At 48.7% G+C, this 16,927-nt stretch overlaps 1 protein-coding gene across 2 annotated transcripts; it reads left to right on the forward strand.

The window, feature by feature from the left end:
- Window positions 1-5,991: 5,991 nt before the first annotated feature.
- On the forward strand, window positions 5,992-16,171 carry ALKAL2 (ALK and LTK ligand 2). Of its 2 annotated transcripts, none has more exons than XM_082358509.1 (6): window positions 5,992-6,317; window positions 7,014-7,324; window positions 8,672-8,725; window positions 8,811-8,891; window positions 11,649-11,714; window positions 12,908-14,270. In XM_082358509.1, exons 2-5 carry the CDS (start codon window positions 7,066-7,068, stop codon window positions 11,711-11,713), a joined length of 459 nt encoding a protein of 152 aa, XP_082214635.1. In that variant the 5' UTR covers window positions 5,992-6,317; window positions 7,014-7,065; the 3' UTR covers window position 11,714; window positions 12,908-14,270. The 2 variants fall into 2 exon arrangements, with proteins under 2 accessions (XP_082214635.1, XP_082214634.1); XM_082358508.1 differs by lacking the exon at window positions 12,908-14,270 and adding an exon at window positions 14,277-16,171 and having other exon boundaries at window positions 5,993-6,317.
- Window positions 16,172-16,927: the final 756 nt, after the last annotated feature.

Raw genomic sequence — 16,927 nt, forward strand, 5'->3', positions numbered from 1 at the left:
GAGAAAGCAGTACTGCCATGTTCAAATGTCCCCATGATTATAAGTAAGGGTCAGGTGAGCAAAAAATAGATCATTCTTAACAATTCGTATCCTTAGCCAAACGTACATGTCTATCACCTTCACTTAGGAGCGGATTGTGTGCTGCCTCGGATTCAGCAGTAGCCCTCACCCAGTGGTCTGAGTGCTGGCTGGTCACATGGACAGTTAATACTTCAGGATATTTCAGTCCACTTTCTAACTATAGATTTTCCATGCAGCTGTGAACAAGTCACAAAATGCTGCTGCCCCAGACACTCTGTAGGATTTCGATGATGCTCTCTTTCACGGCATATTGTAAGAAATGATGAAATATAGAAAAAAAGACTTTTAGGACAGTACACGCTAGGAAAGACTTAGACATTTTTTATCAGTTTTTAAAAAAAATTTTAGACACTGTACTAAAAGGTTAACATACATTATCTTGTTTTAATACTCACAAAACTCCTGCAGTAACAGATTCTTGTCATGTCCCTTTTAGACATGAAGAAATGGGGTTCAAAGGGGAATCTCACCCAGGTTCACACACTGGGGAGTGGAAATCAGACCTGAGCCCATGTTCTCCTCCACCCTCCTTGGCTCTTTGGTCAGCAGAGCTGCTCTCACCTACTTTCTTACGGTCCAGACTCCCATGGCTCTGTGCTCCCACCTTGGACTTGCATATGCACATCTCTCACCCCAACAAGACCACCCCCCATCATTCAAGAGCGTTTCAAATATCACTTTGCCTACAAAGTCTTATGAGACAGCTTCAACTGGATATCATCTTTTCTTATTAACAGTATGTTGGTCATGACTTTACCGTATGATCAGATACTTTCTAAAGAGATGGTCCATGTTCAAGTCGTCTTTGTAATTCTACAACACTGGTTTTCATAGAATAGGTGCCTAAGTATTTAAGTGATGTTTTATGAGCATCTGTCAGAAAAAATACATAAAATAATATCTTTATTTGTCTTTTCAAAAATTTTACTTTGCGTGCACAATGTTCCCTGCATGATACTAAGCACTGGCGATATAAAATAGCTCCTGGCTGCAAAAATATGATCGTCTAATGGAAGATACAGAAAAGTAATGCAGGATATCTCGGAAACTAAATGGAGCGAGTGAGGTTGGTGCCGTGATAGGAAGAAGCAAGGATGCAAGCCTCAGGGAGGTGGGGGCAGGGTGTTCCCAGAGGATCTGGTGTCTGAGTTGGGAGTAAGGATGAGTTATTCAGTGAAAGCAAGGAGTAGAAGGATGTGGTTCTGGACAAAAAGAGCAGTTTGGGTGAAGGTCCAGGGGGCAAGAATTTGTGAACAGCTCCGCATGGCCGAAGCACAGATCTTGAGACTGGGGCTCCCTTCAGGGAGGCCAGCGGGCCTCGCAGTCCTGCCTGTCTGCCCCGAGCCTGGCACTTGGCTGCACAGAGCTGGTTGCCGGCACACACTCCCCCCGTCCCGCCGTCCACAAGGGGGGCCAGGGCCCCAGACCCTTGGCCAGGGGTTAGGAGTTGTTTCTTCCTGAATTGCTTAAGGGAAAGAAAGCATAACATGTATTAGTTTTCTGAAGAGAGCCTGCCCTTCCTCCTCACACTGATCTGAACCCACCCCTTGCAAGAGGACAAGCTGGGTGTTTGGCGGGGTGCTGACCACGGGAACTGGGCAGGGGTGCCGTGTCCCGGCTCCCGGTGTGCTCCACCACTTCTCCCGGGCCAGATGCAGAGAACCCAGTGGGGACTTCGGATCCCAGGAAAGACAGAGCCTGAGTGACAGCAGGAAGAGACCACTCCCCGCCACATATTAGAGCAGGACTTGAGAGCAATAAAGTTTTATTGCATTAAGCCTCTAAAATGTATGGACTGTTTGTTAGAGGGGTTATCTTACCCTAAAAAGCACTACTTGGTTTGGGAATATCTTTGGAATATGGCACCTTTTTGGCACATTTGGAAGAGCCTACATGACCCCAATCAGTACATGTGTCTCCTTTGATCAGGATATTTGATCTCCTGCAGAAAAAAAAAAAAAAAAATCCAGAAAATATATTGATGTGGGTATGTCGTATTGCTCCTCAGCATGACTACACTTAGTATGATATTCCCATGGGCAAATCTGACTGTTTATAAATTTGAGATGGGCTTTTTACCAAATAGGAGGGTCTTTTTTTTAATGTGTTGATGCGGGGTGTGTACATTTCAATTTACTCTCACTGTTGCCATCAAAGGTGCCAGACTGGAGCCTCAAAGGACAGATAAGTGTCACCAAGCCTCAAGACATCTTCCCCAGTTGGATTTTATAACTGAACCAGTTCCAAGGAACAAGGTAAGATCCACGCTCCCTTTAAGCCTTTTGCCTCTGCGGAGTCCTCTTCAGCTTGGCCCTGGGGCAAAAATCTGAGCGAGAGTCAGGTCATGCTCAGCGTGTCCCCAGCCTGTGCACAGCCTTCGGCCTCTATCGTTTCTGGACCAGCGTGCAACGTGGTTCTGCAAATCCAAAAGCGTGTATCGAGGAGTGAAAAGGGGGTGGATGAGCTACATATCCTTAGAATAGCATACTCCCTCTCATATCTGAGGGAAAGAACTAGGTAAAAGCTGTATTTCACTAATCCAGAATACACTACTAGGTAGCGTTGTTACTTATAAAGGGTTACATGTGTTATTGATACATTTATACTGAGAAGGTCAGTCCTGTTAGAAAGCTTGTCTTCCTAAATGCTTTATACAGTTTCTGGGACATTCCTAGCGTACTAACCTCATATTAATAGTGAAAATAACAGAGCTGATAAAAGTTAAACATTAAGCAATATTTCTTTATAGCACATAACGTTATCCTTTATGAAAGGTAATTGTTTTCTCTCTAGTAAGAGTTTAGTTAGATTATTAAATGATCAACATAATGGTTGAACAAATGTAACAATTCGTTTTATTTTTTTAATTTTTTTAAACATCTTTATTGGAGTATAATTGCTTTACCATTTTAAAACTTATAGTTCATTAATATATATCTACTTTAGAAGTCTTTAAAGTCAGTTAATAGTCATCTCAAATAAAATATATTCCTTTTGGGGGGGGAAAGAGAAAACTGATTGTAGTTGAAACATTGGAATTTTACAGTGTTTATAAATTAAAAAAAAACAAAAACTTTTTCATCTGACAACATAGATCTACAGTAAAACTAAGTTAAACACAGCTCTTCCCTCTTTGGTTAGTTTTCTTTCTATGATCCAACACAGTTTTCTCAAAATACTAAATCAAATCTAGAAAAATAAAACATTAGTTATTTTTTACCAGTAATGCTAGAATATAGTTTGTTGTGTAATTTTCTCATTTATCTTTTTTGGGCACTTCATAGTAGAAAGTTGTTCACTTTCTAAAGGAGGGAATTAAATTACTTAATATGAATATATCACTTCCTCTTGCCTGAAAACAGATGTGAAACTCAGTGATTATTTCAGTGAATTACCTTCAGCTTTTTGTAGGAAACGTGCATTATGCTGTTTTTAAACTTTGTTGGTAACAATCATAGAATTATATAGCTTTAGACTTCAGAAATCATCCAGTCCAACCACCATTTTGCACAAAAGATAGCGGAGAGTCTAAGCGATTTGCAGCTACGACTTCACATTTCCATGTGAACCGGTTTACAGTCCCCTCTGCCTTCACCAGCACAACTTAACTTAGCCAATCAGGTGTGTTAGCAATCTGCACGATGCACATATTTCTGGTTATCGGAGAGCTCCAAAAAGTTCATTCTGACAATACCACAAATGGAAAAGCTCAGTAGAGATTCTAAATCAGTGCACTCTTTTATTAAGTTGAAAAAGTCTGTAAAAAAGTCTCAAACTGAGGGCACCTACAGTCATTTCAGCACAGAGCTTTGCAAAAACGGATGAACTAACACATGAACTGTCTGATCCTCAAATGCCAGATCTCATGAATCTAAAGACTGACCAAGTACCAGTTTTGTCGCTGTTGTTTATACATCTAAATATCTAATAAGCTGGGCTGAAGCGTTGGCATATCTATAATTGGGTGGTAGAAGGAGTCTTTCAAGGAATCCATTTGTCTGTCCCGTTAAAAACTGCAAAATAAGAAAAAGGATAATAGTGATTACTAACAAGACTTCTTTGGTTGGTGGGGCAGTGGAAGATAGTTCTTACTGGTATTTTTTAGAAAAAATATCTAGCTTTTGATATGGTAAGATACTATTTAGAAAGAAAGATTATTTGTAAATTTAAAATAATATGTGATTGGGCTAATTTCTTTTCTTTTTTCACTGCAGCAAGATGTTTTTCCAAAAACAGATTCACACCAAAATATTTGACAATAGCAGCGTCACATGCTTCCATTATGCCGGAAAGGAGTCCGGCGCAGACAGTACCCGGGCTGCCTGCGGGATGCTGGTGAGTGCTGGCGGAGAAAGACGTCGCTAGGCGGTGCTCTCCCAAGAGGAGCTTAAACTTCCATTTACACACAGAAAGGGGAAAGGGAAAAAGGAAAAATACCTCATTTTATCTGCTTCAGAGCAGTTTGATATGAATTTTTACTGTTTCTAGAGTATATCTTGACAGAAACATTCACATTTTACTCATATTGCTTGGGGAGGGGGGGGGGACCTCACTGAGAAATCAAACCATCTCTGTTAAACACATACCCTTAAAAGGTGCGTGTGCGGAAGGGGCTGGACTTAGATGCTCACAGCTCAGTATCTTTCCTCTCTGTTCTGTTTACCCCACCTGACTCTGCCAAACTCTCTCGTCTTCCTGAGGAAACAGACCGAGGGAAGGGAGGGAGAAGCAGAGGCGCGGCGCGGGCCCTGCCGGGGGCGTCGAGGCCGCCCGGGCCGCGCCCGCAGCATCCTCGCCGGCCATCCCATCCACCCGCTGTGCGCTGCCCGGCTAATGGCTGAGGCTTTTAATTCTGGTCCCCACGCTCCCTTTCGGGTATTGAACTGAGAACACCTTTCTCAGCCAGATCGCCGACTTGGAGGATGTCCAGCTCCTGCCCAGAAAGCGCCAATAAAATGGGAAAGTGCGCAATTGATTGATAATACATTTTACAAGAAAAAAAAAATTAAAGGAGATAAATTGCTGAACTCTCACAAATGTGCCTGCCTACATCCAAAGAACCAAAACTTTCTGAAAGAGTCGGGCCTGGAGGGAGGTGACCCGGGAGCGCTCCCGCGGGCGTTTCCGGGGAAAGGGAGCGAGAGGAACCGGGGAGCGGGTGGGCGCTGACGGTCCAGAGCGCTGTCCTCGTGCGTGGGTCCGCGGGCTGGCGGGGGGGTGGGGGTGGCGGGGGAGGGGTGCTGCCGGTGTCCTGCCCGGCAGCTGTGCCCCGAGGTGCCCAGCCCTAACCCAGCCCCTGCCCTCCGGGCTGCCCGCCTGGGACCTCGGCCCCAGAGTGGTCCCCAGCCTCGCCGGCAGATCCCCCCAAAACGCACAGACTCCAGTTGACTTATTAAATGTCGAGGCAATCAGGCAGCTCCTTTTTTAATAGCCCAAGATCTACATTTAGACAAAAACAGATCCGAGTTCCTGGTAAAGGCGTTTCTTCTCATCCTGTCACAAGTGACAGGAACGGAGGGAAATAGACTGAAGGAGAGAAGGGGGGGTGAAGGGGAGGGACAAAGGGGAGGAGGAGGGAGGTGGCATGAAGGGGGAAGAGGCAGGAGAGGGGGAAATGGGGGAGGTGGGGAAGGGGAGGGCGAAGAGGGTAAGGGAGACCGACAGGGCGGGTAGAGATGGAGGAGAGAGGAAATGGGGGAGATGCGGGGATGCAGGAGGGGGGATGGGAGAGGCGAGGAGGCGGGAGGAGGGGAGCTGGAGGGGGATGGGGAGAGGGGGAGAGGGGGGAAATGGGGGAGATGGAGGAGGAGACGGGGGAGACGCGGAGGGGGCGATGGAGGGGGTGGGGAGAGGGGGAGACAGACGGGATAGGGAGACATGGGAGGAGTTGTTGGCGGGGGGGCGGGGGGGTGTCTGACGAAGATCCGCGCGGGGATACGAACACTTCAGCGGCTTCTAATTAAAGCCCCGCGCCGGGCCCTCGGGGACCCGCCTGACGTCGGCGGCCGCGGGGATAAGAGGCGCCCCGAGGTCCGAGGCCGGACTCTGCCGGCGCGCACTGCAGGCAACCGCGGGCTCCCAGCTCGGAGCTGCCGAGGCACGGCGTCCGCTTCCCCGCGCGTCCAGTGCGCTCCGCCGGCCCGGGCGCCGCCGGGCATGGAGTAGCGAGCGGGGCGCGCGGACGGACGCCGGGGCAGACGCCAGAGGACGCCCGCGGCTGCGGGGCGCGGGGACAGGTAACGCGGCCGGGCTCCTGCGCGCAGGTGGCCCCGAGGGCGGCGCCGGGCAGGTGTGGGCCGGGCCCCGTCCCCGGGGGCCAAGGGTTTTCCAGAGCCTGGCCCAGCGGGCGGCCGGGGCGAGGGTCCCGGCGCGGGAGCTCCTCGGGGGGGATCGGGGACAGCGGGAGGAGGGGGCGACCGCCACACAAAGGCGCTGCTGGAAACTTGAGCGCGGCCGCTCCCCGAGGGAGATGGGTGTGGGCCCGACCCTCCGAGCGGCCGCCGCCGCCCCGCTCGGCGTCTAAAGGGGACGGAAAGTTGTGGCGCCGCGCTGAGCCGCGGGGCGCCGGCCGATGCGCCATTTCCCGGAAAGTTCGGAGGCCGGCGGCGGGGGCGGGACGCGGGCGCAGGGCGGCCAGGGCCCGTGTCGCCCGCGCGCGGAGGGCGGGCGCACCCAAGGCTGCTCTCAGCATCAGCGCGTGGCACCTCGGGGAGGGCGCGTCCTCGTGGAGACCGCGGCCCGGCCTCCCGCCGCCGGGCCCCTGCCCGCCCTCGAGGCCCGGGGCGGCGCGGGGCGGCCCTCCCCTGGGTGGGCGGGCGGCCTCTGGGTCCGCAGGGCCGGGGCGCGCGGCCCGAGGGGAGTGGCCTCTGCCGGCCTCCCCGCTCGCCCCGCCGACTGGCTGTCCGGGTCTCCCCGCACCCCTGTCCCTGCAGCGAGCCGAGCTCCGGGCGCGCGTCGGATCCGCCCCGCCTGGCCGAGCGCAGGATGCGCGGACCCGGGCGCCCCCTCCTCCTGGGGCTGCTGCTCGTGCTGGGGGCGGCGGGGCCCGGCCGGGGGCTCGCGGAGACGCGGGAGGCGGCAGACAGGCAGACGCTGCTGCAGCTCATCGTGGAGATCGTCCAGGAGCTCAGGAAGTACCACTCGGGAGAGTCCAAGAGGCTGCAGCTCTCGGGCCGGCAGGACTACAGCCTGGGCCGCAGGGCGGTCTCGGACTACGGGGCTTACCCGGAGGAGCAGAGAGTGGGTGAGTGTCCCCGCCCGCGTGGCTGTGCAGACGGAGCGGGCCGCTGCCCAGGGCCTCTCGGGTGTGTGCGGCGTTGGCGGCGCGTCCGCCTGTCCTGTCTCGGGAGACGCTGGAAGAGCTAGTACTTGCTTGCAAATAGAATTGTCTTTGAGAACACATAGGTATTTTTAAAATATAAATACATTTTGACTGTTAAAAAAACTGGGAAATATTCTTTTTAGAGAAGGAAGTAGGAATTCCATGAATGACGCGTGGCAGATAGCATAACTATCCCGCCTCCCCTTCTCAGACGTGTGAGTGGCCACCTAGGTCAGTAATTTCAGCAGAGAACTGTCGTCTGTTATTTTGGAAATGGAAATATTTTCAGCAAAGCAGTTTCAACTGAGACACAAATTCCCATTCCCCGCCCCCCCCTCCCCATGGCAGAGCCTTCCCAGAGCGGCTGCCCCTTGGGAAATTACCAAGGAAAGCATGCAAGCTTTTAATGCTTTCATGACACAATTAGGTCAAATATGATAAGGTCAGTTTTATATAGACTGACTAAAGTTAGTTGTAAATGAAGACTGACATTTAGGAGATGTCTGAACCTTGCAAGTAAGATTCTTATGGAAATGTTCCCTCTTCAGATGAGGAGAATTGGTGGTAGTGTGACCATGTGCCATCGCATTACTAGTGCAGAACAGGTGAGTGAAAATGAATCCAGATGACTGTAAAAAAAAAAAAAAGCAGAAACAAGTCTGAAATCAGAAAGAACGTCAGTCAGGTTAGTTACCAGCACTACCTAGGCGCTGGGCCGGTACAGTCTTCCCCTGGGAACTGTACCTTTATCTCATCCAACCAGGTTAATGTCTGTTTCCACGCATTCACACCAGCCTTCATAAGAAGTGGTTTTGACAGCAACTAACCCTTTTTCTAAATATATACCTACAAGAATATATACCTATAGCAAATATTTTGTTTGAAGTATGAGATCAGGTTTTCTTCCTAAACTTTGAGAGGTTGTGGAATATGATTCCCAAGCTCTTCAAGATGAAAGTGTCTACGAGTGGTTTATTCACTGGAAGATAACTGTCACACATACACACCCCTTTCTCTTCCTATAGCTTTACAGTCCCTGCCTCTATCCTAGTGGTGGAGACTGGGCATTAATACCGGAGCTTGGAGAGCAGTTAATACGATTTGAGGAAAATGTGCCCTATCACCCGTCTTCACATTGTCACGTACTGCAATCACGGGGCTGCTGTGTTCAGGGCAGAATTTCCAGTAACTTTAAACATTCACTTCGGATCACATGAAAACATGCTTTTTTCAGGCAATTTAATAATTAATTTACTTTCCCTCAAACAGAAATTGTTCCTCGAGATCTAAGGATGAAAGACAAGTTTCTGAAACATCTTACAGGTAAGCTTTCCACGCATTACTTCGCTGCTCCCCAGCTCCTGGCATCCCGCAGCCCTCACAATCTGTTTCTTCTTCCACGTTCCAGGTCCTCTTTATTTCAGCCCAAAGTGCAGCAAACACTTCCACAGACTTTACCACAACACCCGAGACTGCACCATCCCCGCCTGTAAGTGACTGCATCCAACTCGCTTTAGAAATGCCAGTACAGGGTAGACGCGACTTCAGGCCCCTCCACCTAGGTGAACAGGCCCCTGCCTTCTGTAACCCGGGTTTGCTAATATTTACTCCCTGTTGACTATGCAGTCAGGGGCTGGGGTGAGTAGACCACTTAAGAAGATAAGTACAGGCAGCAGCAGCTAGTGCCAAACGGAACATGGTTTACAGTCACTGGAATGAATCGGCTCTTGGAAGGGGCTGGACTCTTCCATGCACGTTCTCGAATTCTGGTCTGATGCCTGTCCTTGTATCCACTCAACTCTGACAGTGGAACAAATGTTTCAAATGAGTTGCTAAAATGACTACTGCAGGGGTGTAAGGTAACTATGGTTGGCCCTGGGCCATCCCCACCACCCTGGCCAGAGACTTTTTGTTTCCACCAGTAGTTGTAACCCCATCACCCAGGAATTTTGCTGCTATTTCAAAATCCTGCTCTTCTGCTTGGCTTCATCACTAATGCAGCAATGCAGGTGCCCTCTTCTGTCTGGCTCTCTGCTGTAACTTCCTGGTTTGTCCACAACCAAATGTACTTCATTCCCCCAAAAGTGGTTCCCTGTGCTCCTCACAAAACATACAATGATGACAAGTAACTTATTCGCTAGAGTGACATCTGCTAGAGCCCTACACCAATTTTTTTTGTGTGTAGGGACCACAACTTTCCTTCCATTGAAGGCTCACAGGAGGGCAGTTGTACAAATAAGCCAGGTATCTTAGGAGCTGCTTTCAGGACTGTCCCAAGGGGCAGCGGACCAGACCTGCCCGTCCTGCTCAAAACAACAAGCTCCTTTCCATGAAGGGGAAGCCGCTCTGTGCAGGCCGCAGCATCACGTCATGGGGCTCCTCGTCTCGCACGTCCCCAGACATGGCAGGAAGACGGGCAGCGCCTTCAGGAGGGAGCTGAGGTGGCCCCGGTCGAAGCTGTCACAGGGACAGTGGCACAAGTCAACGGGCGGCACCCGTGTCCCAGCAGCCCCATGCTCCAGTCTCACCCTCTCATCGAGGCCACGTGGACCTGGGACACCTCACCTCCCTCTTTCCTTCCTCTGAAATGGAATCACCTTCTGTTTGAGAATTACTAACCTGCTTCTAGGGGTCAGAGAACCTTCTCATTTTGTTTCAACGTGTATATATTTTTATATTAAATCTTGTTTTACAATAACAGGATCATAGATTCTAAATTTGAAAGTGACCCTTAGGGTCATTGCTTGACTCCTTTCATTCACGGGCAAGGAGACAGACAAGGCACTTAGGCTGCGTGTGCCCCATCGCAGACGCCACAGGTGCCACCCACATTGCCGCCTCCTTTGCTGAGTGGGCCGCCACCAAGCTCCTAGTCACCCATAAGGTGAGGCGGTGGGACCAGGACCGGTCAGAAATGCCCCTGGGCCTGGAAGCAGATCTGTGCCCTGAACAAGTGGCTGCTCGTTGGGTCCCACCTCTCTCAGCCCATAAAGAGCTGCAGAGACAACCTGGCCCCTTCTGTGCTGCTCAAGGCTGCATATGCCAGTTCCCGGAATCCTGGCCGGTTAGACAGAAGGAGCCACAGACCTTCTCACTCAAGGTGTGGTCCTGGGGTGAGCTCCTGGGAAGAGCAGGACTTCTGAGTCCACCGCACCTGCTGAGCAAAGTCTGCGCCTTAAGGGGACCCCAGGTGGACATCAGGGTGGAGAACATGTGGCCCAGCGGGGTCGCGGTCGCCCTCAGGATCTCAGGGTGTATGGCAAACGCCAGTATCTCCTTTGAGCTCCTACAGTCCGCTGCTTCCAAATGTGGTCTCTTTAGGAAAACCACATCCTAAAAAACATGGCGCATCTGAAGAAGAGCAGAAGAGCCAGGAATCCTGATGACCTTGCTTCCAGCTGTCGGATGATGTTTTCCTTTGAGCCCAAATTATTATGTCCTCTAGATATTTAGCGGGTGCGTTTTTAGAAGACTTTTAGGTGCTTGCCTAACATGCTGTGCATATTTATTGCTGTCAATCTACTCATTCACTCAGAATTTCAGCTAAGAGTATGAATTCTTCCATCTTTAAGGAGGATTTTGTGACTCTTGAGAAGTGAACTTCATATTGAGGAATCCCTTTATGGGCGTGATTGCTGTCTCCTGTGAGGCAGCACCTGTGAGACTAATGAAACAGGAAACCATATGAGACGCCTAGGAAAACCAGTCTGCGCTCAGAAGTCAGCTCTCGCTTCCCTCCATCGTCCAGCCAGGTTTTTTTTGCTCTGGTACTTGGCTGTTGACCCACTGCCTTTAGAATTTCTGTGCGGAAGGCTTTGTGTTATGATTAACTCAAGAGGGGACTCGGCCTGCACGTGACCTAAAAGTTAAGTAACGCAGGGCACGGGAAGACCGTACTCTAGGAAGCAAAACGAAAGCTGTTTTAATGAGCCCAGCAGCTACTGCGAGAAGAAAACAGGCAGAGAGCAGCCGCGTGGGAGACTCTGCATCCCCACTTCCCACAGCCTCCCAGTTACACCATTTAACTTCTGTCACGTGATGCTAAAGGCCCCGAGGCACCATAGATTATTAAGTCAACAACTTCGAGCCACGATTGCAGATGACAGTCTATGTATTGTTTTCAAGGAATTCAGAATATTTAAAGGAATGAATGGCTTTAGCAGTTGCTATGCTTGTTTAAAATGAATGCTATTCATTTAAGTTGTTGAGGTAGCTGACGAGGGTGTGTGATTTATTTCCCTTGTAGACTATAAGAGATGCGCCCGGCTTCTTACCCGGCTGGCTGTCAGTCCGACGTGCATGGAGGGATAAGGTAAGCTGACAGCCCTGTTGCTGTGGCCCACACACCAAAGACTGGATGCATTTGGGACATGAAAACTTCATGGGAATTCAGAGACAGTCATTCCTTAGGTAAAGTAGGCTTACTCTGAGTAAGGCTGACAGAACACTCAAAATAGCTCTAGATACTGGCCAGCGGTAAGCACACAACACCCCAGGAAGCCACTGAGACCTGTCACAGGAGGACACGCTGGCCGAGCTCACATTAACCTGCACACAGCCCACTGGCTACTGACTTCAGTGCGTGACATGGTGTGTATCTGCCCACCCACTTCTAGGCTTTCACTCAAACATTCATAAATAAGTATATGACCAACCGCATCCATGCAAATTTTAGCGACGTATCTGGCAAATGTTTGCATTGAATTCTACCATTATACCAATACGCTTATAAAGAATAGCTAAGAATAGGTATCCTCTTTAAATGTTTCTATCAAAAAGTTATTTTTTCAAAGCCTCTGATGGTAAAAATATAAATACACATTGAGTTTATGAGCTAAACTTTTTACCTTGGCCTCTTGAGGGCTGACATGTAACACATAAACCCTAACTGTCAGCAAGAGTCAAGGGATGGGCTGAAAGGTTTTATTTTCCTGAGACAAACGCCATCGATTTCAGCCACAAACCATAACTTCACAGCTGGACACTAGCTGTGTGTCTTGGGTGCGAGGCACGGCCAGATGCTGGGTCTACCTCACACTCAGATGGCTGTCCCTTCGTCTCCTGTAAGTGGAGGAGGGGTGCCCACCATGGTGAAGGCTGTGCTGAACAACGTCTGCACAGATGCTCGGGGTCAGCCGGGCAGTGGGTGCTGCCCTGAGCTGCGTCCTTAGCGCGGCTTCTTCCCATCAGAAGTCCCACTAGCAAATGGGGGTTCAGTGAAACAAGTGGCTAGTGGAGGGTATCATCCCACATTTTCCACAAGCTCACTGAAACTTGTATAACACTTTCTATGTGGGGGAAGTGAAAGCACAGTTTTTAATGCCAAAGCTGAGAAATTCCTCCACCTTCACTTCTCATCTGAATGCTGTCCAGTTTCTCTTCCACTGCCCACGTGGCCAACAGAAAACTTCTTATTTTTAAAGCAAGGAATGGATTCTTGCAAGTCTCCCAAAGTACCTGCCCGGGGAGATGAGAATGTTGTCTTTATTAAGCATTTCTTTATAGTTAAAGCATCACTATTTCCAAAGATGAACCAGGCACATCCTTGGAAAACAACTGCCATCTACTTACAAGTGGGGAGACCAGATGTCCAGCGTCCACATCCACCAGAAGAACCGCTCAGGCCACAGGCTTCCTGTCTCCGTGCCCGCGCGCTAACCCCGTGCTTCCCCACAGCGGGTCCCCAAAGACTGCTCTCCTGCAGAGACAGCTCCCCGGAGCGAAAAGTCGAGAGTAATGGTACCCAGGAGCCTACGCCTGCGTGGAACTGCTCCCGAGCACGGGCCTACCTCTGCACCGTCTCAGGACGGGCACACCAGGGCCTTCCCAACACAACACGGAGACCCACATCACACTGGTCACCACTGTCAGTAACCGTGTTCGCTTTGGCCAAGAAATGGGTAGTTTAAAATACAGATATTTCTGCTAAAATAATTTTATAACATTTTGAAAGATTAACTTCTTCCAAGTCCAGAAGTTCTAAACCGCGGTAGCAAACTCTTCACTGGTTGGTGACGATGCAGTCAAGGGTTTCTGGGTACCCTGCCATCCCAGAGGGCAGAGCACACATCCTGCGTTAGCAGTAGGTTTTCCTTAAGTGGCTTAAGCTGTGTCCACATACCTTTCTTCTGCTGCCCTAACACGTGAAGATGTCAGGACAAAGCTGCAGAGTAAGATTCCTCTTCCTACTCCAGACCATAACCTCAACTTCTTAAAGGCTAAGTGTGAAAGAAGTAAGTCTTTAGAGGGGTCCGAGCACAGGGACCCGCCACACTTGTGGTCTCAGAGCAGAGCAGAGCCCGAGCCCGAGCCCTTCGCTCCTTCTTGCTGAAACTCATGACCTGATCTCCTCTGAGCCAAAGAGAAGCTGTAGCTTCCCAGCCATCCTCCCACACAGCAAGACAGCCTCCCAAACACACCCCTTCATTACCTGGACTTGCCGCTCGAGTAAGTTAGAAGTCTGAGCCCTGGAATATTTTCAGAGAAACGGAGTTTTGAGTAACAAGTATCCAGCTCGTTCTACAAAATGCAGCCTCACCTGAGCAGCCCAGGATTGCCCCAAATCAGCGTGGACGGAACTACTGAGGACTTGACGGCAGACGCGTCGACACTGAGCGCTATTCTTCAGATCCTAACGAGCGTTCTCTTCATCTGTGATTTTCATCCCTTTAGCACCGCAGGCCCGTGATGACTGAGGACTGAGTTACTTTCCAGAATAAAGCAGACACACATTTTGGAACACAGGGCAACACGCACACTGTAATTCCTCATATCTAGGCACACATTACGTTGCACGTAATTTAATGTATAGGTCTTCCAGAATCACTAAGCAACTGTGAATCATTCTTTGAAACCAAACGTGTTTGTTTCGCAGTGAGCAGAGAGCACCGTGCAGGAGCAACGGCCCAGGAACCACGAGAAGTGCCTTGGAGACCAAAGGACAGAACCCACTGCCTTCTGGACACACCCCGTGAACAGAGCTTTATTTTTGCAGACAGACTCTTCCATAATTCCTTTACCTTGAGTTTTGTGTGCTGACACCGTCTGTGGACACAGAGTCAGTAAATGGGTGTGCCTGACAGTAACGCTTGCCACTGGTCATTTTAGAAAACCGGAGAATGCTCCACATTTGATGTGTCATGCTGTGAAATGGCAGAGAGATATCTCATTTTCCTGATTAGGTGACATCACAAATATTTCTTTAGAAGCATAAGCAGAATCAGCAGAATCTAAAACTATATTTTCATATAGCATATGGTATTATTTAATATTTTATTACTTTTACAATTAAATTCCCAGAGTATCATTTGGAATTGCATGAAAAATTAAAAAAAAAAAAAGAGAGAGAGAGAAAAGAACTTCAGTTGTGGAGACATTGGAGTGTAAATCTGTGTACATGTTCAGGCTAATTTCATTTGTCCTTTGTATAATAAATGTAAAATAGTATCCAGATACTGTGCAATATGTAAATACTGTAAATAAAACGCAAGTAATAAATGAAGTGTTTGTTATAATGAAGTCTTCAAAGCGACTCTTTACTTCTGAACAAGTTCATCGTTGGGAATTCATGATTTACAGATCTTTTGAAAAGACTGAAATCCTGGCAGGATATCACAGAATATAAAAGGCATGAATAAATAAAACGAGAAAGCTATGAATTCTTGTAAAGGACATCAGCATTTTTTAAAGAGAGTGGCACTATATACTGGCGATATATTTCTTAACGTATGTGATTTGGTAGCGAATATTTCAAATAAGGTTGCATCCGTATTTCCTGTATGACTTTGTATGGAAACACTAAACTCTGTATTTCCTGTATGACTTTGTAATAGAAACGCTAAACTAAGAGGGACCTTAAGACTTCCAAGAAGCTCCAGATTTTTACAGGTGGATATATTTTGAACAAATCTGACTGGATCTAATTTTTTAAGACAAGTGAATTCAGCAGTGAGGTTTTCTGTTCATATGACCCCTAGTGTGGATACAGCCTAAAGACAAAGTCAACTTAGGAATCCTAGGATTTGTCTGAGAATCTGTATTTAAGACATATATGTAAATATTAAAGAAAACAAACTATAGAGATTTATTGATCAACATAAAGGAACAGAAAAGAGTAAGAAATTTCCTTACTTTGAGAGTATTAAGCAATTACGGAATGATTAGGGCACTAGGGTGTAATTTTTGAAGTGCTTTACTTTCCTGTTTGCTAGTTGCAGGTAGACTTTTTCCCTCAATTCTTTACTTTTTAGAGCTACCATTATCAAATTCTCAATCCACCCAACCTCCCACGTTTCAGGATAAGCCCTCCTGGAGCAATCCCGCAGGCCGCCACACACACGCCTGGCCAGTCTTCTTGCCGTGGCCTCCCCAGTGTCCCTGAGTCTGCCGCCCGCGGTGGCCTGGTGGGAAAGCTGCCTTGCTCATCCCTCAGGCCCGAGTGAGTTCAGGACTGAAGGTCCCCCATCTGGGACGCCTGTGATACTAGAGGCCATTCCTCTGAACTCTCCCTGCTTCTGAGCGACCGTCACTCGCACTGATCTGGGCCTCAGAGTCCTCCCAGGATTTCGGGTCATCGACGATGACCTGGGGTGAAGATCGGGAGTGGAGAAAAGCTGTCCCTCATCTAGCCATCCACAGGGGTCTGCTTTGGGGTGCTGGCCCCAGGGAGGAGAACCCACACTCCACTGAAGACGGGGGCAGAGGCAAGGCCACTGTGGCTGCAGGGCTGCCAGCTTCTGCCATGAACTGATTACTCAAGTGGAAGCAACGTGCTTACTTAGGCACTTAGGCTCCTCAGGGTATTGCCCGGCACTGAGCAGACAGGCACACATCACACATCATCCAAAAGGGACAGTGGAGGCAATGCTTTCTGATTCTTCTCCACCTGTCAGTAAAAAAACAGGCAGACACCACACTTGTACTTAGTTGTAGTTTTGTAATTTCCCCAGTTTATTTGAAAACAATCTTTTCTGACATATATTCATATGAATTTTAGATCAGTTATCTCCAAGTGCACAGAAATTACCTATATTTGCCTATAAACTAAGCACTGATAAAAGAATACTTATCAATACTTAAGCATTCCAACATAAAAGGACTTTTTCCCACTTACTATTTTTTTCCCACCTAAGCTGACCTATATTTGACATTCAGGTTAATCACATGCATGTAAAAGCAGACGTGGTCCCCAAACTGACCCTAAGGTAAACCAGCACACAAGTGTCCTTCTTCCCAGACATAATTACGTGTCCAGAGGCAAAGTGGTTCAAAGGGGAACACGTAAGCTAACTTCCTAATGAAATCAACTAGACAGACACAAACTAAGGAGTGAAGGTGCTGAAGATGAGTCACACAAATCTGCCGCCTTCCTGTCCTGTAAATGCACAAGTGTGAACGCTTCTCGCCAGCATCACGGGACACCGGGCCCTGGCATCAAGAGGTAGTGCAGGGCAGGGGCCCCGTCCACACAGAGGGAAGAGGTAGTGCAGATCTTGGAAGCGCCGATGGGCTCAGATGCTGACGGGC

Source organism: Balaenoptera borealis, assembly GCF_965194805.1.
Source record: "Balaenoptera borealis genome assembly, chromosome: 15".
Taxonomy (NCBI): Eukaryota; Metazoa; Chordata; class Mammalia; order Artiodactyla; family Balaenopteridae; genus Balaenoptera; species Balaenoptera borealis.

Excerpts from the sequence above, each read along its gene's own strand:
- ALKAL2 (XM_082358509.1), top strand. The coding sequence starts at position 7,066 with ATGCGCGGACCCGGGCGCCCCCTCCTCCTGGGGCTGCTGCTCGTGCTG. Across the intron at positions 7,325-8,671 it reads CCCGGAGGAGCAGAGAGTGG|AAATTGTTCCTCGAGATCTA; the intron begins GTGAGTGTCCCC and ends TCCCTCAAACAG. Across the intron at positions 8,892-11,648 it reads AGACTGCACCATCCCCGCCT|ACTATAAGAGATGCGCCCGG; the intron begins GTAAGTGACTGC and ends TTTCCCTTGTAG.